We start from the raw sequence: 24434 nt of genomic DNA, 5'->3' as shown, positions 1-24434 counted from the left end.
TCTGGAAATCTTTTTGTCTCCGGTGACGCGAACTTTCTATGCAGTAGGATCTTTTCCTCGCGATGCACTTTGCAAGCGATGGGGTCCCCCTAACAGCAGATTCAGGAGTCATCACCAGCGTGATCTCTGGCACCCAAAAGAGATCACTCACTTAGTAATTCCCCTCAACCTCTGGGAAATAACTGTAGCAGGGACTTAACTGGATGTAAACTTCTTCACCCTCCCTCCCTCCCGCCGCCTCCCGGACCCACGGCCGCTCCTCCTCCTTTCCGGGAACGAGCCGCGGAGACAATACACAGGCAGGCCCCCTAGCGTTCTTCCGCTCAGCGCCGCCACGCCGGCCCCGCGCCCGCTCCCGCCCGCCGCCCGCGACGCGGCCTGTCCGCTTTCCCGGCGGAGCGCCGGATCGGCGTCGGGACGCCACCCGGGCGGCGCGGGAGCGCGCGAGGCCCCTGCGCCCGCGGCCGGGGCAACCTCGCGAGGCTCCACCCCAGCTCGGGGGGCTTTCCTCAGAGGCGAGCGGCCGCCCCGCCCCCCCCAACCCCGCGCGCGCCAACTCCCAGCTCGCGGCCCTGATTGGCCGCCGCATTCCCGCTTTCCTTCCCGAACCGCCATTTTGAAAATCGTGTTGATTCTGGGCAGCCGAGCGCGGCGCGAGCGTCACGCCAGCGAGCGGCCCGTGCGCGTCCTCCTCGGCGCCCGTCGCCGCCTCCGGGAGCCTCTTCGTGCCCTCGCGCGCCAGGCCCGTGGCCGCCGGGACTCGCGGTGAGGGCCGCGTCGGCCGAGGGGAGGCCGAGAGGGCGCGCGGGGCCCCGCCCGCACCTCCGCGGCCATTTGGACGGCGGCCTGGGGCGGGGGGAGGGGAGGGGACGCGGGGCGGCCGGCGGCGCGGGGCCGGGCGGTGGGAGGGGCGGCGCGGCGCCCGCGCTTTCCCGCCTCGGCACGCGCGACGGTCCGCGGGGCCGGAGAGAAAAGCCGCCCCCCGGGGGAGTGAGCGCCGTCGTCCCGGATACGCGGGGAGGCAAACTTTGAGGTCGGGGCTCCTCGCGGCTCCCTGGGGCTGCGCAGGGTGGGCCGTCCGGTCGGGCCGGCCGGGGGCGAGGGGAGACCGAGCCGAGGGGTTTGGTGTGCTCCGCGCCCGCAGGTCCACAGCATGTCCTCCTCGGGCACAGCTGCGGAGGGAGAGGCAGCCCCCGCCCAGCCCGCGTCCGAAAAAGAGCCCGACATGCCCGGCCCGAGAGAGGAAAGTGAAGAGGAGGACGAGGACGACGACGAGGAGGAGGAGGAGGAAGAGAAAGGTGGGGAGAGCACGTCGTCTTTCCTAGTGATGGATTGTACCGAAAACGCTTTTTCTGGCTCTTTGTGCACTTAGAGACGCTCAGTAGGAGTGATTCTTTTTTTTTTTTTTTCAGTAAGAATGTGGAATTATCTGGGGTTTGTGTGTGTGTGCGCGCGCTCCGAGCAGCAGCGGAGAAAATAACTTTGTGAATTCTTATTTAAAAAGAACAAAATCCTCGTTCCGTTGTTGTTTCGGAGTGCAGTTTGCTTCTCACCAGCAACAGACGTTCATAACATTGCACTGTTTGACAGGAAGTTTCTAAGTTTCAGATACGGTTTTTTTAACTGCTGGCCTTGGGGTACTACGGTAATCTTTTACTTTTGCTCTTCAGTACACATCCTATGCGTTTCGAAATTGTAAGTCTCTGACAATAAGAATTGAAGAAGTTGTTAATGCTAGACCTGGAAATATTTTAATCGTTCGAGTATATTTGTTGAACTTAAGCAGACGTTCGTTTCAGAGGCTTAGGGGAGTTTACTTTCACGGGGAAACGCCAGTGAAAGCGGTTGCTCCTTAAAATAGAGTACGAAAGCAGTGAACTGTGAAAAGAAAGTTAAAGAGCTCAGAGTTGTCTCAGTTTTGGTGTAGAGGGAGAACAGTAGTGATCTATGTGACTGGACTCTTGAAACGGGGAGAACCTTACAGAATCGAGGAGTGGTCCTGCGGTCAGTCTTGAGGTATGCCAGCTTCATGAAATGTTTCCAGCCACTTAAACTCCGTATCAGAGATCTTAGCATTCCTTGATGATATTAGCCCAATCTGGATTTATTTAATACTTGATTACAACTCAGCCAAACTTGGGAAGAGGTTTGAGATTTTCGTCCCACACCCAGGTTTCACTGTTTTGTTTTTTTCCAAGCCTAAACCAGTCCATAATCAGCATTTTATGAATACAATCTGGTTTGAGATTACTCGGTGTGCTTTTTTGTTTGTCTAAAGTGGTAGGTGCTCTAAGAGGGGAAGCATGCCTGCATTTAAGTACAGAAACGCTTAGGAGAAAAATACGGATTAATTTTAAATTATTCATAATGTAATAACTGAAAATTGGCTGCAGTATCTCACTGCTAGTCCAAGACTTTCTCAGCACTTTTTCCTGCAGTTTTTGCTTTTGGATACCACTGAGATGATGAATTTCTTCATGTCAGGAAAAAATTATAGAAGTCATGTGTTCAATAAAGGCACTATAAATGACCAGTACAGTAATGCTTGGGAGATTGATAGTTCAAATTGTGGGTTGTTTTTTTTTTAAACATGAAAAATTAAAAAAAAAAAAACTGCCCAGGCAGTTTTGTAGTTGTCTTAAATTTGTTACTGTTCTCCTTTCGTCCTCTGAGGAGTTTGTGTGACAATTTAAATGGAGGATGTTTTTATCCTACTTAGCCCTGAAAATATAACTCTACTAGTGAGGCATCTAGAAACATGGCACTGAAATTTGTGCCAAATAAGGTGTGGAATTGACTTGACTTGGCAGCGGTTTGGGGAGTGAGGGGAAAGGTGGCAGGAGAGGCCTCATAAAAGATGACTTCGAGGTTTCTGTCGTTGGCAGCTGGGTAGATGACACTACCATTTTCTGAAAAGTAGGGTTCACGAAGGTGAGAGTGGAGATGATTGTGACTTCTGTTTTGGGTGCATTGAGTTTGGCGCCTGTAGGACATGAAGTGGAGCTGTCCAGTTGACAGTATGAAGCTCAAGAGAACGCTCTGGACTGGAGGTAGACCAGGGAAGTCATTAGCTTATAGATGGTAATCAACAGCCAGTAAAGGACATAAATCATTCAGGGAAGGAAAGCCGGGTGATCGTCAGAGTTGCTTTAGAGTGCTGTCTGTCCATTCTTCGTTCAGCTAATACACGCCATGGCCAGAGCACGCCTACTGCCGTCACTTTTTTTTTTTTTTTTTTTAAATTCTTTCTGGGCCGAGCGTTACATCTGCAGATCTTGCCTGTCTTTCAGAGCCAGCTCCAATGTTTTGATCCTTTTTCCATAATCCTAAAACAATGACTCTTTCATCAACTCACAGAACTTCAATTTTATCTTTCTTGAAGTGTATTATCTTCTTCTTTGGAGTATATTTGAGTCTCCTAGACTCTAGTAGATACAGTCTCTTCAGGAAATATTCAATTTCTTTTTTTAATATTATTTTTATTTCTTTATTTGTCTGCACATGATCTTAGTTGTGGCATGTGGGATCTAGTTCCCCAACCAGGGATCAAACCCAGGGTCCCAGCATTGAGAACTCAGAGTCTTAGCCACTGGACCGCCAGGGGAGTCCCTCAATTTCTTAATCATCTGTTGATGCCCCCTTAGTATCTAGTGCATCTTTGCACAAAACAGGCATTCAGGTGAATGAATGGAAGGCCTTCCAACAATATGTAGTGTCCTCTTATTTGTCTGAGTTTATCTCAGTCAGAAAATAAATGGGTTTTAGAAAATCCAGCTTAATGTTTTAAGTGTTAAAGTATATACTACCTAGCTTAAAAAAATGCAGTCTAGACTGAACATTGCAAAACTTTTTTCCCAAGGTTTTATGACCGTTATTATGAATATCATTTATTGAACTACAAAGTAATGGCACCCCAGTTGATTGCCTTAAATGTTAACTTGCAGAATTTTACCCTAGCTGTAGTAACTAACCTGAGTGCTCTGTCTTATTGCTCTTCTTTTTCTTTCTTCTATCAGCTTACTAAATTACTGCTTTCCTTGGATATCTCTTGAAATTTTTATCTCAATTTTAACTTGCTGTTTTCTGATGTACAGTAAACGGAATCCCAATAAATAGAATATGTCTAATCAAATTGTAGGTTAATGAGCATCTTGGTGATTTTTCACAAATTGACTTCTGTAGCAATAATTGTAGCTGGATAAAAGTTTGTTTGCTTTCTGATTTTTTTTTTTTTTTTTTTTTTAAGCACCAGTTTCTCTGTGAAGTTGGCCAGGTCAATAAAATATTACATTTTAAAAATTTCAGTGATGATACTAACTTACCAAGTATTTTCACCTCTGTTGTGTCATTTGCTTCTCTAAATCATACTTAGGAGGTACTAGGTTTCTACAGTTTTTTTTCCCCTACATGTTGATACAATACATCCTTTAAGCTTTTTGTTACTTAAGAAGTGTTAAATTAACTTCTAGAAAAGAGCCTCATTGTGGAAGGCAAGAGAGAAAAGAAGAAAGTAGAGAGGTTGACGATGCAAGTCTCTTCTTTACAAAGAGAGCCATTTACAATCGCACAAGGTAAGTTTCTGTTCCTTTCATTCTGTAGTGAAAATGCCTCAGTATACACAATGGTGGTTAGCAATGTTTAGTTTTTAGTGTTTATTAAGTACTAATATATTACAGGTGTAATTTAATTTGTCCTGTGAGAGCACAAGTTATATGTAAACTAAGCTCTAAGAATAATTCTCATTAAATGTTCTAAAACATAGTGGGTGTTTAACATGGTATTTTTTTTTCCCCCTAGGAAAAGGGCAGAAACTTTGTGAAATTGAAAGGATACATTTCTTTTTGAGTAAGAAGAAAACGGATGAACTTAGAAATCTCCATAAACTGCTTTACAACAGACCAGGAACAGTAAGACCTTTTTTATACTTTTTACCTAGTAGTGTACTTATGTGTTAAAATACTTTATAACAGGAACATAATTTTAGTTCTGGAAAGGACTTTAGTTCCAGAACTAAATCAACTAGATCAATCTCCATTCCATACAAGTGAGCCAACTGACACACGGTTTAATGACGTATCCCAGGACACGTAGCTAGATATGGCCATTAACATTGTAACATCCAGAGCTCTTTATATTGTTGTTTTTAAGTGAAAGTCGCTAAGTCATGTCCGACTCTTTTCGACCCCGTGGACTGTACAGTCCATGGAATTCTCCAGGCCAGAATACTGGAGTGGATACCCTTTCCCTTCTCTAAGGGATCTTCCCAGCCCAGGGATTGAACCCAGGTCTCCCGCATTGCGGGCAGATTCTTTACCAGCTGAGCCACAACGGAAGCCCAGGAATACTGGGGTGGGTAGCCTATCCCTTCTCCAGCAGATCTTCCCAACCCAGGAATCGAACTGGGGTCTCCTGCACTGCAGGCGGATTCTTTACCAACTGAGCTATCAGGGAAGCCCATAGTTGTTTTTAAGCCAAACTAAAATTTCAGATTGTGAAATCAAAGTTTTGATTTAGTGATCTTTAACTGTGTTAGAAGAAATTTATTTTTTGAATGTTTCTAGCCATTCAGAATAAACGATACAGAATATTGTGTCTCCTTTTGAGGAAATATCTGATAAACCAGGGGATAATTTTTTGCCAACAGTTTGTTAAAATAAATCAGTGTTTCATTTACTGATCATAATACTGTACACACAACTTCAGTGTTCCATACATCTGAGGACACTTCGCTTTGGGCTATGCATGGGCAAAGTAGAGCTTGATATTGTTAGGCTGTCTGAAGCGTGGTAAGCTTTGTTTTCATGTGTGTTACCTCATTCAACCCTGACAATAGTCTGATCTACGCAAGTCCCATTACTGCTAAGTGGTATTGACTTTTGGAGGGACTCTGTTCTTTACTTTTTAAAGAATAAATCCCTCACTTTCTTACTTGAAAAATTAATATTACTGATAACTTACGTTACTTAAGGAAGGAATTTTTTTTTAAGTTATTTATTTATTTTGGCTGCACTGCCTGGCTTGTGGAATATTTATTCCCCAACCAGAGAATGAACCTGGGCCTTGACAGAACGGGGAGCCAAAACCACTGAACTGCCAGGGAATAAGAGTGTCTTTTAAGTAGTAACTTTCCATATCCCTGGGTGTTATCAGATAACATTTAATTGTGGTTTTATAATTACTCAGGAAATTTCCCAAATGAAATACATTTTAATTCAAATTGGTATTTTCAAAGAATTTGTAAACATTTTATAATGTTAATATTTTAGTAACAAATGCACTTTTCTATTGTGAATTTTAAAATGTGGAATAAACCACTATTGTAACGTGGAGACAAATGTGAAAAGAAAAATGTTGGCTTTGAAATTTTTCTTGTTTACATTACTGGGTAATAAGTAGCATTAATAATAGGAGAAACGTTTTCAGGTGTCCTCATTAAAGAAGAATGTGGGTCAGTTCAGTGGCTTTCCATTTGAAAAAGGAAGTATCCAGTATAAAAAGAAGGAAGAAATGTTGAAAAAGTAAGTTATCTTTATAAATAATCACGTTTAGATTAATGTGCTTCAGCTTTTTTTTTTTTTAACATTTAAGTATAACTGCCCTTACATTTTTAGTAGACTGCTGATTCTTTGCTTTAAATTCCAAGACCATGTCATCATAAACTATTAACTTGCTTTCTGAAAAATAGTGGCTATCAAGATTATTGAAAGCTCAAAGACATTTATGTTCCTTAGAAGAAAGATACACAGAGGTAAATCATTCACACAGCTCCAAATTCAGAAGGTCCAAAGGGAATGTAAATGTAGTAAAAACTCTTCCACTCCTATTCTGTCAGCCACTCCATTCCCTCACTTATAAGTGCCATTTAAACTATTTTGAAGATAAGTTAATAGAAATAATTTCCACCCTAATGCAGACAAGGTGATATATTCTTTTTAAACAATTTTTTAATGAGATGATACATTCTTAAAAGTTTTTTATTAAGTCCCCTGTAGTTTAAAACTTGAGTATTAATATGATTACCTATTACCTTCTTTGAGACATTGTCAGTAGGAATACTCAGGGGGAAATGTAGTATTTAATCACCAGCCAGAAGAATTAAGTTTGTGAATTTTAAGTAATGAAAAATTTTACATTATTTTCTAGTGAATGAAGTAAGTTTTTTTTTACACCACAATTAAAACTTAAATGGTAAACGATGTTTTCTGTTTATAATAGTACCTGGCTATATTTTGTGCATGCACCAGTCAAGATTATTGGGAGTACTTCTAAGATTCAGAGAAACACTGGCTGCTTTCTTAATGTTTGTGGCTGAGCCAGTTGGGTTAGCTCTTATCTTTATATTGTGGAGAATGTTTATAAATTTTCCTACATAATCACATTGGCTTTTTCCGTTTTCTGTTTCAGATTTAGAAATGCCATGTTAAAGAGCATATGCGAGGTTCTTGACTTGGAGAGATCGGGTGTAAATAGTGAACTGGTGAAAAGGATTTTGAATTTTTTAATGCATCCAAAGCCTTCTGGCAAAGTGAGGATCAATTTTTACTATTTCAGTAACAAATCAATTCTTTTTAGCCTCTCCTTTCTCTTTTTTTTTTAATGGACATTTTAATAGTTAGCAACATTGCTATCAATATTCAGTAATATCTTCTACATTCAAAGAATTTGCCTTTAGTTGACATACACGCAACAATTTTGATAGAGAAAACAGAGAAGGCATACAGATGTGTTCTCCCTTATCAAGCATAAAGGATGTAAGATTAAGAAAGATAGATAATTGTTACCTAAATGTCAAATGGGACAGAAATACAAAGAATCCAGTTATGCATCTAGAAGACACTTGAACAGAAATAGGGCTGAGGAGGAAGTGTTGGGCTGGTGAGGGAGGGTGTACAGCCTGTAATCAGATCCAGAAAGACAAGGTAGTGTGCTCAAGCCAGAGATTTACTAGATACTGGAGTAAGGTGATGAAAAGGGGGTGAAAAAAGCTGGCTTTTTGAAGTTTCTTGGGTTGGGTTTCCAGAAACATCAAGAGAGCCCAGGAGCTGGACAGGGGAGTGAAATGGTCTTATGGTTTTTGCCATTCTTTTAAAATCTGGATTCAGTTCAGTAACTCAGTCCGACTCTTCGTGACCCCATGAACTGTAGCCCGCCAGGCCTCCCTGTCTATCACCAACTCCCGGAGTTTACCCAAACTCATGTCCATTGAGTCAGTGATGCCACCCAACCATCTCATCCTCTGTCGTCCCCTTCTCCCGCCTTCAACCTTTCCCAGCATCAGAGTCTTTTCCAATGAGTCAGCTCTTCACATCAGGTGGCCAAAGTATTAGAGTTTCAGCTTCAAATCTGGATTAGATTTGCCCAAATTGTTTAACAGTAGCAAAGGACATCACTGAATTGAAGTGTTACTTATCTGAACTTGCCTTTTCAGCTTAAGTCTTGTAGCAGTTATTTTCATATATTCTCATCTTAATGGGAAAGAATTGAGAAGAGATCTAGAAAGCCTAAGAGCTCAGAGTCCATTAGTGAGGAGAGAATGGCGTTAAGATTGGAAAACTGGGAAATAGCTCTGGGACTTTTATTTTTGCCTGCTCTTAATCCTGTTGCTATTATCTGGACAGTGATCCCTAAGGATATTTTTGTCATGTAGCTACAAATTGAAGAGGTGATGGGGATGGAATTCTCATTGGTTTATCTAAAAGATGAGTTTGAACACTGTTTCCCCAGAAGCAGTTAACTAAGTTGCCTGAATTATGAGGAATGTGTTTAATTCAACTTTTCCTCAGTGGTTTTCAAATGTATTTAGCTTCAAGACCCTATCACTCTCTTAAAGTTAGTGAGGACCTCTAGAGCTTTTGTTTTATGTGAGTTATTTTGATATTTGGTAGTGGTGACTTAGTCCCTAAATCGTGTCTGACTCTTTGTGACCCCATGGATGATAGCCCACCAGGCTAGTCTGTCCATGGGATATCCCAGGCAAGAATGCTGGAATGGGTTGCCATTTCCTTCTCCAGGGGATCTTCCTACCCCAGGGACTGAACTCAGGTCTCCTTAGTTGCAGACAGATTCTTAGAGACTGAGCCACCAGGGAAGCCCATTTTGATATACACTGTATTCTAAATTAAAACTGAAAAATTCTAAAATAGCAACAGGCCCACTGCATGTTAACAAAAGTAATATTTTGTCTGAAAAAGAGCTATACTTTCCAAAATTTTAATGAAAAGAATGACACTCTGTTTTTGCAGATCTGTTTGTGTCTTGACTTAAGACAGATCTATTCTCATTTGCTTCTGCATTTCCTTCTGTTGCAGTAATGTATTGTTTTGCTTGAAGTATAAGAAAAAAAATCCAACTTCACACAGCCATGTAGTTAGAAAAGGGGGGGATATTTTAAAAAGCCTTTCCAGTAATTTTGGATAGTCTCCTTTGATACAGCAGTAAACCTCCACAGTTGGGGGGGCGGAGTCTTAAAGGTTAGTTGTAATGTAGTATCTAAAATCATGCTAATAAACTTGGACCTTTTACCTGTGTGATTTTCTGATAGGTACCCTCCATTTGGAAAATACTGATTCCCTGAATTACGCATATCTTCCAAATGTTAGCACATTTCACTGTCAAAAAACAACATTCATTAACATAACTATTATCAGGGGGGAAAAAAATCTTCAAGTACTGGGAGGCTGTCAGGCCCATGATAGTGGAGGTGAACTTTCCAAAATTTAATTTTCACTTGAAACTTTGAAATTTGTCATTAGAAACAGGTGCTGTCGGTTTGGGGTTTTTTGTTTTTTTGTTTGAGGTAACAGACTCACGTTCATTTTTCAGAATATGTCTTTCAAATACTAAGTCTGAATAGGCATCATTTTTCAATTATCCTTTTAAAAATAATGTTCCAGAGAAAAACGTAGCTAACTTTGCAACCCCGTGAACTCTAGCAGACCACCAGGCTCCTCTGTCCATGCTATTTCCCAGGCATTTTCACTGCTCAGTTGCACAAATGCTTTTCTTCAAGAAAATCGGTGAACTTCCTTCTGGAGCCAGAGTACAGTATGTGAACCTCCTGTTTTGTTGTACAGATGTTGTGAAGATGTGCTCAGAGGTTAGGTTGAGAGTCAACATCAAGGACTAGTGTGTGGTTGGTTATGAGGTGGTGAGGAGTAAAATGACTACAAACCCAAGTTTCTGCCTCAGGCTCCATAAGGTATCAGTAGGTTTGCCCACCTTTGTTTCTTGAACAATCACTACAAATGTCAGGGCAGTGAAAAGAGCAAATAAATACTCTCTAGGTATTACTGTGAAAATAGTTCTGACCTTTAGGGCTTTGGGGAAGGTCTCAGGAAACTCCAGGGTCCATGAACCATACTTTGAGAACCATTGTTTTATCTTTTTTTTAATGACGTCTTATATCCATTTTTCATATCTGATTCTGTTGATTACTCCTTAATCTAATGGTATCGATCTCAGGCTATTTTCTATGCTACCATCTGCTCCCATCATTTAAGGAAAACACTATAAAGTCATTAGTATTCATCTTTTCTGCTCTAGAATAGTCTTAAAGGTGCTTAAAAGGGTTGATTTAACATTGTTTTACTCTCCTTTTGTACTTCTACCTTGTTTGTTAGATTTTGTTCCTCAAAGGGATTGATGCTCTTGACACTGGTTTCCGATGAATATATTCAACTATTTTTAGAACCTCTAAGGCACTTATATATTATTAGTTTTAAAAAATGAGTATCTCTTCATTTATTTTTAGAAGTTGAATTTTCTTGATTGGGTTCTTGAATGATGAAACATCCTTTCATTTTCTTGTGCAGATTTATCCAACAACCCCTCTCCCCATTCCAGTCCTCATCTTAACTGATTTCACATACAGATTATTTTCTCAACACCTGCATCTGGTTCCTGAGCTGACATAGGGAGATCACTTTTTTCAAATATATTCATATCTTGGGTTTCATTTAATGAGTAGTGAGTTTAGACAGAGTTAGCTTTTCTCCAAACACATATCAAAGAATTCATCAAAATGGATTGGTTCCTGGTAGTGGCAGTAGTTCACATAATGAGATTATCTGTATATGTTTATCCTAGGAGATTTATGGAGAACCTCTCTGAGAAATATCTTTGTCCACTAACTTAGTTTCTGGAGGCACCTAGATTGACTGTTTCCCAGTCTGCCTTTAGAACGGTAGGTTGGGCAAGTTGGAAGCTGTCCTGTGGGTTGTAGATAGCCTGAAAGTGCCACATTACACAAAACAGCCACTTCTTAATTTTGGTGTGGGTAACAGTGACTCCAAAGCCTGAGAGTTTCTGGAATGGAAGGGAGCTGTGGTTCTGCTGTATTCGTGAGAGATACTACTTAAAGTTACTGAGAACGTGTACACAATTGTGTATCTTAAGATGATATGGAATTTTCCTTAATGTTTCTGCTTATTGTAGAAAATAACAGGCAAAAACAGAGACAAAAGATATGCATAATTTTAATTCCTTAGTGTATATTTTTTCAGAATCTTTATGCAAAGTTACTTTATGGTTTTCAATTTCTGGAGTTACCAATTACTCCCCTAAGAAAGCATTTAAAAATTAAATTTGTTGGTTAATATAATCAAATCATTTTCCTCATGTGATCTCTGCTTTTTAAATATGCAAGATTTAATTGAATATCAAAGTAATGGCAGTGGCACTTATTTTGTAGTTCCTAATTAGTTTCATAATTAACATACTCAACACTTACTGCTTACTGTGTTTAAACACTTACTGTGTTTAAAATCATAAGTGAGAATGTAATCCTGGCATTACTGAAAGTAGAAGAACCCCTAGGTAATATGAATATAAAATATATGGTTCATAAGTTCAGGACGTGTAAAGTGAGGTTTTATTTCCTTTATGGATGATGTCTCTCAGTCTGTTAATTGGAGGAAAGCAGGAAGACAGTGACAGTTTTAATGTTGATAGGAATGAAATAAATTATGAGTCTAACTGAAGATACTGTCCTGATGTATAAGTAGACGTCTTAAACGTCACACAGTGTACACTCAGACTTCTAGTCCTGTGTCAGTATATGAAGAGTCTCTTGCCTGGGTGTTTAGAGTTCTAAACAAAATGAAAGGCTATTGGTAATGCAAGCAAAAAGGTTAACGTGACATGTGAAGTTAGAGGTGTATTACTCTGTAAAGCTGCTAAGCTTGTGTCAGGAAAGAAGCTGTTGAGTTCAGAAGTAGTTATCAGAAACAGGTGATTGACTTGGAACTGTAGTATCTCATTGGTATTCTCTTAAGACCTCATTGGTATTCTTTATTTCACACAGCCATTGCCAAAATCTAAAAAAAGTTCTAGCAAAGGCAACAAAAAGGAACGGAACAGTTCTGGGATGGCCAGGAAAGCTAAGCGAACCAAATGTCCTGAAATCCTGTCAGATGAATCTAGCAGTGATGAAGAGGAAAAGAAAAATAAAGAGGAGTCCTCAGAGGATGAAGATAAAGAGAGTGAAGAGGAGGTAAAACGTTGGCGCTTTTTCCTCATTTCTTTTCATGCTGAGAGTTAAATATTAGTTTGTATAGTAGATTGGTCAGAAAACACATACATACCGTGTTGGTGACTTTGAATTCCAAAGACACAGAAATGATGAAGTGTAAACCCTTTCTTTTTCTTAAGGAGATTTTAGTTTTATTACTGTGCCAGAGTGTAAGGGTTGGAAGAGTGAGGTCGGTGTGGACTGGATTTGAGCTGGACCTTGTAGGCGAGAGTACATAAATGAAGGCGGGGCAGGGGTGTGTGTGACAGTACCATAAAAGAGATCTTAGGAGAATTTTTTCATAGTATATCAGTATTTTTTAATTGACTTGTGCTATTTTCTGTTTTATGCAAAAAAGCAAGGGATTTAAGGACCACCATTTTATCTCACTTTGGGATTACTTAATGAAACTGGCAGCATTTGAAGTTTATTTTGTTGGTGGGCAAATTTTGTATCACTTAGGAATGCCTGCCATTTTCTTTTACTTGGGAATATTTTTTAAATGTTGGGACTTTAAAATGTTGTCCATGGTGGCTCACTGGTAAAGAATACTCCTGCCAATGCAGGAGATACGGGTTCAATCCCTGGATTAGGAAGATCCCTTGGAGAAGGAAATAGCAACCCACTCCAGTATTCTTGCCTGGGAAATACCATGGACAGAGGAGCCTGGCAGGCTACAACAGTCCATGGGGTTAGGAAACAGTCACATGACTTCGCAACTTAACAACAACAAAATGTTGAGAATACTTAGTTTCCAGAGAGTTCGGAAAGAGAGTTGCTGAACCATTTAAGGGGTTAGCTTACCCTCTTCCTGAAATGTACCTTGAGCCAAGTAGATGAGGACGAGTGGGTACAAGGAATGATTTCCTGTTGCTAATAGTGGTTTGCTGACTGAACTTGTTTGGGTAATCTCCCTTGTTTTACTTAGGGACTTCGTTAAATTCACATGGCTTGACCTGGGTGGAGGTGATTTTTCAGTGTGGAGGGAAGGCTGTCTTGTGCATTATAGAGTTTGCCTACTAGAGGCTAGTAAGCACACCCCTGCCCCCAACCTTTAGTTGAAACCAAAAGTGTCTTTAGACATTGCCAAGTGTCCCCTGGGGACAAAATCACCTTCAGTTGACAACAACTACTTTATTAGAATAAAGATGTGGTAAACTGTTTTTAAAGCTTTGTGTTTGTCTTTGGGTATTTAAAAATCCGTGCGTGTTTTAACGTCAGATTCTATAAAGACTTCTGTAAAGCTAAGTATGAAACACTTCCTAGTTTTAAAAAGAATACTACAGATCCAGCAGGTGTTTCATAAATAGTATCTTAATATATTTTTGGTGTGAAGGAAGATGAGTAATTTGAGCACTGAGGTTTTTATGGAATAGATTTTAAGGAGGGAGGAAAACATGTTTGTTTATATGTGAATATGTAATAGTAGCAATTCTGCAATAGATTTCCTCATTCAACACATTTTTGATTATCTGCTATGTGTATTCATAAAACTTTTCAAAGGCAGATTTAAAGCATGAAAAGTTATCTTAGAATATAAACATTTAATTTTTTCATAGAGGTACTTTGGTTAGGAGCATGGTCTTTGGAAACTGAGTTCAAATCCCAGCTATGTTCTGATCATCACTGTTTGGCTTTGGGCAAGTTACTTACAAATTCTGTATTTCAATTTCCCATCTGTATAATGGGGATAATAGTAGTAGTATCTTCCAAGGGTTGTATTAAGCACTTAGAGCAATACATAGCACACTATTAAGTAAAATATTAGCTGCTATTACTGTTATTATTAAGATGACATTTTATCATATGTAAGATTTCTAAATCCAGTCTTCTGTCATTACTAAGGTGTAACTTTAAAAGTGAGGATATTTTACACTCATTTGTTCCTTCAGATTATTGTCCCTTTGTTCTGAGTAGAGTTAGTTGCTGTTGGTGAATGCAGATAACTCCTGATTCATGACTATGTTGGTTGTATAAGGATCACATGTGGAACTCTCCCACTACAAATCAGAGCTTTTCTTTCTACAGTGCCTTAAATGAGGGTCTTGTTAGGAATCCAGGTCAAATGATGAAAATCCATAAAGGAAAAAAACACAAAAATGTTTTTCAGACATTTAGAATTAGGTTGGTGCAAAAATAATTGCGGTTTTACATTGTTGAACTTTGCCATTTGATATTGGAGTACTTTTTTTTTGGAATACATTCTTAAATGTTGTTATATTATTCATTTTAATATGCATTTCTCACCCTTTTTTGCTAATGACTTATTACTTGCTGTTTATATTTATTTTAGACTATAAAAATGATTGTTAGACATAAAGCAAATTTGAGCAATTTTTTTATTCAAGTTCAAAATGGGTTGTAAAGCAGCAGAGACAACTCACAACATCAGCAACATATTTGGGCCAGGAACTGCCTATGAAAGTGCAGTGCAGTGGTGCTTCAAGAAGTTTTGCAAAGGAGAGCAGAGCCTTGAAGATGAGGAGCATCGTGGCCAATCATCAGAAGATGACAGTGACCAGTTGAAAGCCATCATCAAAACTGATGCTCTTAAAACTACACAAGAAGTTGCTGCAGAGCTCGTCGACCATGCTGTGGTCATTAGGCATTTGAAGCAAATTGGAAAGGTGGAAAAGGTTGATAAGTGGGTGCCTTGTGATCTGACCGAAAATAAAAATTTTCTTTTGAAGTGTTTTCCTCTCTTATTCTACACAACAATAATGAACCGTTTTCTCGATCGGATTGTGATGTGCAACAAACAGTTGATTTTATTCAACAACTGGTGAAGACCAGGTCAGTGGCTGGACCAAAAAGCAGCTCCAGAGCACTTCCCAAAGCCACACATGCACCGTAAAAGGTCACGGTCATTGTTCGGTGGTCCCGTTTGAGCCACTACAGCTTTCTGAATCCTGGTGAAATCATACCTGAGAAGAGTATGCTCAGCAAATCAATGAAATGCACCAAAAACTGCAGCACCTGCAGCCAGCAGTGGTCAGCAGACAGGGCCCGATTCTTTTCCACAACACGCGACTGCATGTCACACTTAACTAACACTGCAAAAGTGGAAAGAATTGGGCTACAAAGTTTTCCCTCATCCACCATATTCACCTGACCTCTTGCCGACTGACTACAACTTCTTCAAGCATCTCCACGACTTTTTGCAGGGAAGATTGTTCCACAACCAGCAGGAGACAGAAAGTGCTTTCCAGGAACTTGTAGAATCCCACAGAACAGATTTTTTCACGCTACGAGAATAAAGAAACTTATTTCTCGTTGGCAGAAATGTGTTGATTGTAATGGTTCCTATTTTGATTAATAAAGATGTGTTTGAGCCTAGTTATAATGATTTAAAATTTCATGGTCTGAAACCACGGTTACTTTTCAACCAACCTAATATACAGTCACACAATATAAAAGCTGTATCATGCTGTATGGTTTTCCTGCTTGGGCTGGTATTGACAGACTTCATAAAATATACTAGTAAAATCTGGACTGAGAAATCTTTGTTTTTCCTGTTAAATCACCCTCTCGCAAACAGTTTTCATTTAAAGACTTTCAAATTTAGGGCCATTCTCACAAACTTTATTGTTGATTCCGTTACTGTGAAAGGCTCCAGTTGCCTTTGAAAGGTAAGTGCTGGCAGGAAGGATAGTATTTCTATAGTAACTTTGTTTTCCCTTTTTCTTCTATTTTTTGAAGACTCAGTTAAGTGGCACCCTCATTAGGGACTTCATAAATGGAGATGTTTTTGTTTAGTACTATGAAAAGACCTCTTATTTCTAAGAGGTCATACAGAAGAGTTGCTGATAGATGGGAAAATTTGAGGATTACATAGAGATAGAAATTTTTTTGCAGATTATTTTTCCATGTAAAATTACTTTGTTGATATTTTTTATTTTTATTTCCTGAAATGAATTTTTCCTTCATAGATAGAACTTTTCCCTGTTAAGATTAACTTCTTGTTCTATTTTAGATTCTTGGAATAAATAAATGAACTTGTTTGTTTCTTCTTTCCTCTGTAAATTGAGAGCTTTGGATCATATGATTTATATCGTATTGCTGAAGTCAGAAGTCTTAAGCAGACATCCAGTTCCAGTTATAGTGTTCACTAGCCAGTTAAGTGAGGCTGAGTATTATTCACCCGGTCCTTTTCATATTTAGCTGTGTGAAAGAGCAGGATGCTTAATTTATAAGTAAATTTATTATTTTTAAAATACAGGATTAAACTCACTGAAAACTGTACTTAAAGAATTGGCAGTTTTTTTAGTCTTTTATATGAAGTGTGTCACATTTAGCGTGTTAGCCAGCAATTGCTGAAATACTTTGTTCTCTGTACCTGTACCTCTGTTTCTGTGATACACAGTGAGGGGCTCACAACCATTTTTCATTCTCTTTAAATTTCTTTAGAATTAATTCAAACAAGAAGATGCTCTTTCTGAGAGTGACTGGGTAATAATTTCTTTATAAAAGAGCTGTTGTAAACCTCTCTGTCATCTTGGCTCTTGGACATTTGCTTATTACTCAGGGTGGTAGAAGGAGAGCATTTTGGAACCAGGCAGAAACTGGTACGTGAGGTTTCTTTACAAAGAGAATAGAGGTTTAATTAGTTATGAAAATCAATTGATTCCCATATTGGAATAGAATTTTTAGGAGAAGATTGCTGAGATTAAACCATGCTCAGGCATGCCTCTCACTACGTGTCACCTTAAGCACAGAAAACTCACTGGAGAGCACAAAGAAAGGAGAAACGGTGCTTTCCGCATTAGTGAAGACAACTCTAATAATATTTTAGATCCTTAAGCTTAGTGCTGCTTCAGTTTTTGTTTACTGTTTTTATAAACACTCTTTATGTCTAGGAAAGTAGAAAACTAACTGAATATTTACTTTGTGAGTATTGAACTTATCTGAAGATTCCCAAATACATCAGGAATATCTTCAGCTCTGTACTTAAAACCCCTACTACTAATGTCCAAAACGGGAGTTACTTTTTCTTTCAGGACAAGGAATCCACAAACAGGCAATTCTGGGCCAGGACAGCGGCTCAAGAAAAGTATTAAGAATTTAGGAACTATCTCTTCCTGAGCCCATCTTGACGTGTGCCATTTAACCACATGATCTCAGGAAGATTATTTTACCTTTAGGCATTGTGTCCCTGTGCCAGATAGAGAAGGGCAAAAGTTTTCTTTTGGTGTTTTCTCCCCTGGCAAGGATACTTTTCACCAGAGATCTCCATGTGCATTGCATGGGCCAGAGCGCTATTACCTGGCCACCGCTGGCTGTAGGGGAAGCTGGAAAGACCGAGCTGTTAGCTCTCCTGCATCTGTCGGAGGAAGACAGATGAAAAGTGGGATGTTGAGTGAGCCATCATGCAGTGTTGACCCAGTCAGAGAATTTTGCAGTTACAGTTTTGGTAAACATTTGGACCATTTGAGGAATTTGGTAGTGGTGGGAAGGTGAACGTGAAAGCTTTCTTAGCCGTTAATTATGTCTTAAAAAATAAGAACCCCCCCCCCATATGATGAAAGGAATTACAGAATATATAAACTATTGGAATGTTTTGTTGGAAGGCAAAAGTGAATAATTACCGTAATAAAATCTATTTAGAGTTAAACTTGCTTTCCTGGCCTCTTGTGGGTTAGAGCAAGGCTTGCACATTCTTTACTCTTGGCGTTCTCGAGTTTTCTCGGCCAAGTTGTTAATAGGATAGTGTATTAGAAGCTAATGCTTATTTTGTTCATCTGTTCACCCAGTACAACCTTTCTGCTGTGAGGACAGAATTGAGGCTCTGTGACAGGCGTCTTTTTTGAAGACCCTCCTTCAATAGCCCTGCTCCCTATAAAAGATAGGTAAGCTTTCTCCCAAGGGTTTTTGTGGTCCCCCCCCCCCCTTTAAAAAGTGCTTGTGTCATTCCCGTGCCTCTGTACCTTCATGGTTATTAGATTACAGTACATTGTACTGTCTGAAATTACTGGCAGCAGTTGGTTTCCCTTTTATCTGTTTCCCTTTAGTGCATCAAAAACACCTACAATACTGATGGTTCTCATTGAACCACTCACAGCATCTTCAGAAATGGCAAGCCAGAATCTAGAAATAAATCCCAATTTGGAAACTAGCTTTTTTTTTTTTTTTTTTACTTTTTTCCATTTTTCACCCAATTTTTTTCCGTACATTTTGCTGAAAGACTCAAAGTCTTAACTTTCTGTTTGATTAAATGCAAAAGGTATTAACTGTCATGAGTTCTTCCAACATTTTTTACATAATGTGTTTATTATAATTACTGAAATATTCAAAGTATTTTTTAAAAGACTTAAAATAGGAGGCCAGATGTTAGTTTTTAATGTAATCACTTTTCAGTTGCTCAGTTCAATAAATTGAGAGTGTGCTATGTGCTGTTGGGGTTACAGAAGATATTTTCTACCCAAATATCATTTGAGTACTGCTTGGTACAGGATTTTAAAAGAAAGAGCCTCTCTGTGTTGATGAGGGAAAGCTTTGGGAAGAGGTTGGAAGAAAACCAGTTGTAATTGACTTTGGAGATAGAAAAGAAAGTTGCACATGTGAACAAAGATGGGGCATGGAAAGGCACTACACACGTGTCTGTGGTTAGGTGGTTTGTCCAGAAATAAAGCAGCTAGAGCAGTATACACTGAAGCCAGACTATAGGGAACCCACCTGGCTGGGCCTTGTTGTGTGAGTAATACAACCTCTGGGGACAGATTCGTCATTCTCGTTCCTTCAAAATGATTGCTTATTCTACCTGAGCGTTTTGCTAAGTGGAGAAAAAGAGACATAGCCTCTGTCTTCCAAGAACTGACTGTTTAGGTGGGGAGAGCTACCAGTCTTTCAGTAAGCCTTTATTGGTGCATGACAAGGAGGATGGGCTTCTGCAGTGGCTCAGTGGTAAAGAATCCTGCAATGCAGGAGACCCCTGGTTTGACCCCTGGGTCAGGAACATCCCCTGGAGAAGAAAATGGCAACCCACTCCAGTATTCTTGCCTGAGAAATCTCACTGATAGGGGAGCCTGGTGGGCTACAGTCCAAGGGGTCGCAGAAAAGTCAGACACGACTGAGCGACTAATGATAGCAAGGAGGATACTGTTGAGAATCTACCATGTGCCTTGTCCTTTACATCTTGTACCTTGTGTAGTCTTGACTCCATGAGAGAAGGTGGTACATTCTTGTTTTTTGCTTTGGATATTTATTATCCAACTTTCCAGAGCTGCTAGTTCATATACTTCTGTCTTCAGCTCTGTATCCAAATCTGATTTTAAGCAGTAGCTTTAGGAAAGTTTAACATGGGCATATATCCACGTCTGCTGGTGTAAATTTCAGCCTATTGATCTCTGATTCTGCCTATTCTGTGTGTGTCTCCAGTAGTTCATGACCTAGACCAGGAGTTGGCAAACTATGGCCTGTATGCAGATCCAGTTTTCATATAGCCTAGAAGCCAAGGGTGGTTTTTCCAGTTTTTTAATATTTGTAAAAGACAAAAGAGGAAGATAGTACAACAATGACCATAAGGGGCCAGCAAAAGCTAAAATATTTACTATTTGTACTTCATAGAAAAGGCTTGGTGACAGACCTAGACCATACATTTCTCTCATTTTACATAGTTTATAGCTAGGTGAGTAAGCTGTGGGGCTTTTAAGAAATACATAGGTCCCCAGCCCCCACCCTTAATTTTTTTTCTCTCTCTTAAAGTATACAACCTATTTAGATAAGTTGTGCCGAAAGACTGATCCTAAAAATCAAAAAGTTTGGCTGGCTACTTTTGATAGAAAAAAAATGTCTTAGCAAGCAGAGTGATTCTAATGAAATAGAACCTTGGAATTAGAATAGATCTTGAAAAGTTGTCTCCAAGGATCTTTTCCCATCTCAATTTTCCAAATAATTACATAGCAACGGCTAAGTGGTAGTTCTAAACTTGGCAGTGGAGATCAAGAAACAAGACAGAGTCTCAGTGTTAAGCCGTTCAGTCTAGTTGGCAGGAGGGGAGAGGTCAAAGATTAGGAGGGGAAAGTACGGGAAAATAAAGAGTTAAGAAAAAGTGGTTTGCTCAAGCTGGAGTATTTCTTTCTTTCTATGAGCAGGTAGCGAGCAAAGATCCAGAGAGGGAAACCTCACAGGAGGTAACGGTTTGATCTGAACCTTAAAGGATAAACAGGAGAAGTTGGCATAAGGAAAGAAACGGATTTGGAGAAAATGATACAAAATTGAATTACATGAAAGGCCCATCTTAGCATCACCAAAAAAAAAAATTGTAGAGAAATGATCCTGGAGCCCATACAGAGTTTGGAGGAAAGGGCCAGAGATAGCCCTAACACTGAGTTTGGTTACATTTTGTTGCCTTTCTGTATTTTCTCCCAGCACTTTTAATTCTTTGTTATTATCAGTAACATTTGTATGTAACAGTGAGTTAGATCATGGTATTGACTTGCTGCACTGGTTCAGTTCGGTAATTGGACCTGTGGCTTACAGAAAACTGCAGCTACTTTGGTCCTCTCTAAGTAGCTAGTGCAGTAGGAGGCACACTGGACCTGACTGGGTCTCGCTTCTTACTAGCTGTAAGGCATTGTTTCACTTAACTGCACAGATGTATTTTCCTCATTTATAGTAATGTCAGTTGTTTGTAATTGTGGGTTTTGTGGTGGTTTTTTTTTTGGCTTTGTTTTTTTAGGTCATATGAGCGTGTGTATATGAAAGCAGTGCTGTACAAATGCCTTTTTCATTTTCCTTTTAATTTTTAACCACGTTCTGGGTTCAGAGTACAGATAAACCAGATCCTGCAAATGATACAGAGATGAACATAGCCAGAAGTATTGAAGTGGCTACTTCATGGCAGGTACTCTTGTAGTTTTTAGGGACAGAGCTAAATTAGATAGGTGTCTCTTCTCATGGAGATTATCAGATAGGCCCCTAAGAAACTTGCAATGTAGTGGGAGAACAGACATGTAAATACCTACACTTTGAAACACATAAATACGTTAAATGTTTTCTTTTCTTTGGTGCCTTTTATGTATTCGCTCATCTGATCTTCACAGAAGTTCTACAGATACGGCCATAGTTGGTCGAATCTGCAGCGCCTGGAAGGCATCATTTAAATATAGATTGTAAAATGTATCCCAGTGTCTAAGACGTGGGAGTGGGGGAATGTTAAATTTAGCCAAGTCTAGTAGTATTACCTCTACTATGCAGGTGCAGAATCAAGACACAGGAAGGATAAGTGATTTGTCTGAGAATTCAGAATTGCTCTCTGGTGAAGCCAGGACTTGAATCAGGAAGTTTGGCTCTAAAAACCTGTATTCTAATTCACTGCTTCACAAAACCTTCCATAACGACAGAGCAAATAAATTGTAGGTGAAGTACTGTGGTGGCTGCCGATTAATCAGATGGGCAGAAAGATTTGGAGAAGGTGATTGCTGAGAGAGGTTTAGACTTGTGAGTGAAATTTTCCTAAGTAGAAGAGAGGCAATGGAACTAATGAAAACTTGAAAGGTCATGTGGAATTTAAGTGGGTGTGGTTTTTTACTTTCCTCCTCAGTTTTCCCAGGGCCTCTTTTCATTACCTCCAAAGTCCTAGGTGATCTTGTTTGCCTTAACTTCCAGAAATTGTCTGTTGTTGCAATGTCAGGGTCTGTCTGTTTGAGATTCCCTGTTTTCCAAAGTACCTAACATCTTTTTTCCTATACCCAGTATCTTATATTCAGGGCAGCTGAAGTGGTTTTTAGCACCTGTAAGGCTAAAGCGTGTGATGTGAATTATCTGATTGCCTCTCTGATCAAGATGAAACACATGAGTTTCTACAGTTTGTTACTACTTGGCTTTCACTGTTTCTCTGTGCCAACACTTACATTATGAAAAAGATACTTTACTGAATTCCTACCATGAGTTTGTCACATAGAGTAATGACCGCCCCCTCCAGGATTCTTGCCTGGAGAATCCCATGGACAGAGGAGCCTGGCTGGCTGAAGTCAGTGGGGTGGCAAAGTCGGACACAGCTGAGCAATTGACACACTAAAGATTTTTTTTAACTGTAATTTTGTCATTTCAATCTCCATATGTGTGTATTTTGCTTTTATTTGATTAGCTCTGAGTTAGTGTTTTAAGAAAACAGGATCCGGAGTAAGATCTGTTTGAGGCTCTATTTTATCATGTGACTGGACAAAACCTCTCTGAGCCTTCATTTCCTCATATGTTTATAAAACGTTATTGAGAAACTACTTTGCACTATTCTAGGAGTTAGGGATACATCAGTGAACCGAAAAAGTTCAAAAAAATACTTGTTCTCTTGGAACTTACCTTTTAGTTGGGAGAGATTGATAATAAATAATAGAATATTAATAGTACTTATATTTTCCAATTTTTCCCCCCAAGAGTAAAGTCTTCTGCATATAAAGTTTTCTCTCCATAGTGTGTAAGAAATGTGAGCACCTATTATTTTTAAAGTTTGATTCTTTACCTCACCTGACTAGTCCTGTGTTGGGATAAAATTAAGTTCCTTGAATGTTACTCATCTCAGAAGTGGACAGTTAGTAATAATTTTTCACTGGTGATATTGACCAATTAAGTTTCTCTAGTATTGTTGAGGGGTGTGGAAAGTAGAGGAATGGCAGTTAATCACTCATCAATATATATACTTTGTTTTTATTTCCAACAGCCACCAAAAAAGACATCCAAAAGAGAAAAGCCCAAACAGAAAGCCACTCCTAAAAGTAAAAAATCTGTAAAAGGTGCTAATGTTAAGAAGGCAGATAGCAGTACCACCAAGAAGAATCAAAATAGTTCCAAAAAAGGTATGTTAGAAATGACACATTTTCAGCAACCCTAAAGATACAACTTACATGCTATAGTATGGTTTTTAAACATATGAAAAATAGGTAAACTGAAGAACATTGAGGGGAGTATACCACTTTTGTATAGTTTATAATTTTTCAAAATTGACAAAAATTTCAGTGCGTGTTTTATAGGTACTATAGAGCTATGATCTATAATTTTTTAAATTTAGTACCTTTTGAAGAATCTGATGAATGCTTATAGAATCTTTCCTAATCTGTCTTGAATATTAATTTACTTTTCTATGTAATAAAAAATTTATATTCATGTCATAAAATATCTTACTTTTAGAAAGTGAATCTGAGGATAGTTCAGATGATGAACCTTTAATTAAAAAATTGAAGAAACCTCCTACAGATGAAGAGTTAAAGGAAACAGTAAAGAAATTATTGGCCAGTGCTAACTTGGAGGAAGTCACAATGAAGCAGATTTGCAAAGAGGTAAATTCCTTTTATTTGAAAAAAACCTTTTACCCATCCCTCAGGCTTACATGCTTTTATTCTTCATTGAACAAGTATTTATAGAACTACTACATGCCAGCTGTTCTTGCAGGTGCTGGGGTACCACTTTCAGTAAAGTAGTCAAAACCTCTGCCCTATTGGAGTCATTTTATAAACAAACAGAATGTATACAGTGACTGAAGTTGAAGTGATACATTACAAACTGCATAGGAATAAATCATCTTTTTTCCTAACCTGGAAATAATTTTTATTGATGCATCCCTAGATTGTTAGTTTAACCAAGCAAAATCTCTTGGGCCACCTTACTTTGAGTACTACTATGATAAATGAGAAGGTTAGATTCCAGGTTAGATTCTTAGCTCAAATTTTTGTGAAATTCTGATACTTCTCAGGAAATGATCTAGTCTTGAATATGATTCCATATTCTAGATTAAGATTAGATTTTAGAATCTAGTTTCTTATGGTAGAAGGAAAATAAGTTTTAAATGTACTAAAGGTGGAATATTCTTAACTTCTTAAAGATACCAATTATTGTTTTTCTTATTCATTCAGCATTAGCTGAGCCTCTGCTACACATCAGGCACTGGGATAGGTGTTAGAAGTGGTATAGGGAAATGTACTCTCATTTTCTA

At 39.1% G+C, this 24434-nt stretch overlaps 1 protein-coding gene across 7 annotated transcripts in view; it reads left to right on the top strand.

Annotated features, from left to right (window-relative positions):
• The first annotated feature begins 380 nt into the window (after positions 1 to 380).
• The window catches only part of DEK (DEK proto-oncogene), a 28111-nt gene continuing 4057 nt past the window's right edge, over positions 381 to 24434 (top strand). The window contains exons 1-9 of one of the 7 annotated variants that reach the window (XM_040249342.1): positions 381 to 765; positions 1145 to 1298; positions 4470 to 4571; positions 4798 to 4907; positions 6424 to 6518; positions 7405 to 7525; positions 12302 to 12490; positions 23166 to 23301; positions 23633 to 23781. In XM_040249342.1, the coding sequence (XP_040105276.1) occupies positions 1154 to 1298; positions 4470 to 4571; positions 4798 to 4907; positions 6424 to 6518; positions 7405 to 7525; positions 12302 to 12490; positions 23166 to 23301; positions 23633 to 23781 (1047 nt within the window). In that variant the 5' untranslated portion in view covers positions 381 to 765; positions 1145 to 1153. Of the gene's footprint in view, positions 766 to 877; positions 1299 to 4469; positions 4572 to 4797; positions 4908 to 6423; positions 6519 to 7404; positions 7526 to 12301; positions 12491 to 14856; positions 16009 to 23162; positions 23302 to 23632; positions 23782 to 24434 lie in introns of those variants that run through there. The other 6 variants (XM_040249341.1, XM_040249344.1, XM_040249337.1 and 3 more) reach the window with 6 other exon arrangements.

Source organism: Oryx dammah, unplaced genomic scaffold (assembly GCF_014754425.2).
Source record: "Oryx dammah isolate SB20612 unplaced genomic scaffold, SCBI_Odam_1.1 HiC_scaffold_11, whole genome shotgun sequence".
NCBI lineage: Eukaryota > Metazoa > Chordata > Mammalia > Artiodactyla > Bovidae > Oryx > Oryx dammah.
This window is presented reverse-complemented; position numbering and strand designations above follow the sequence as displayed.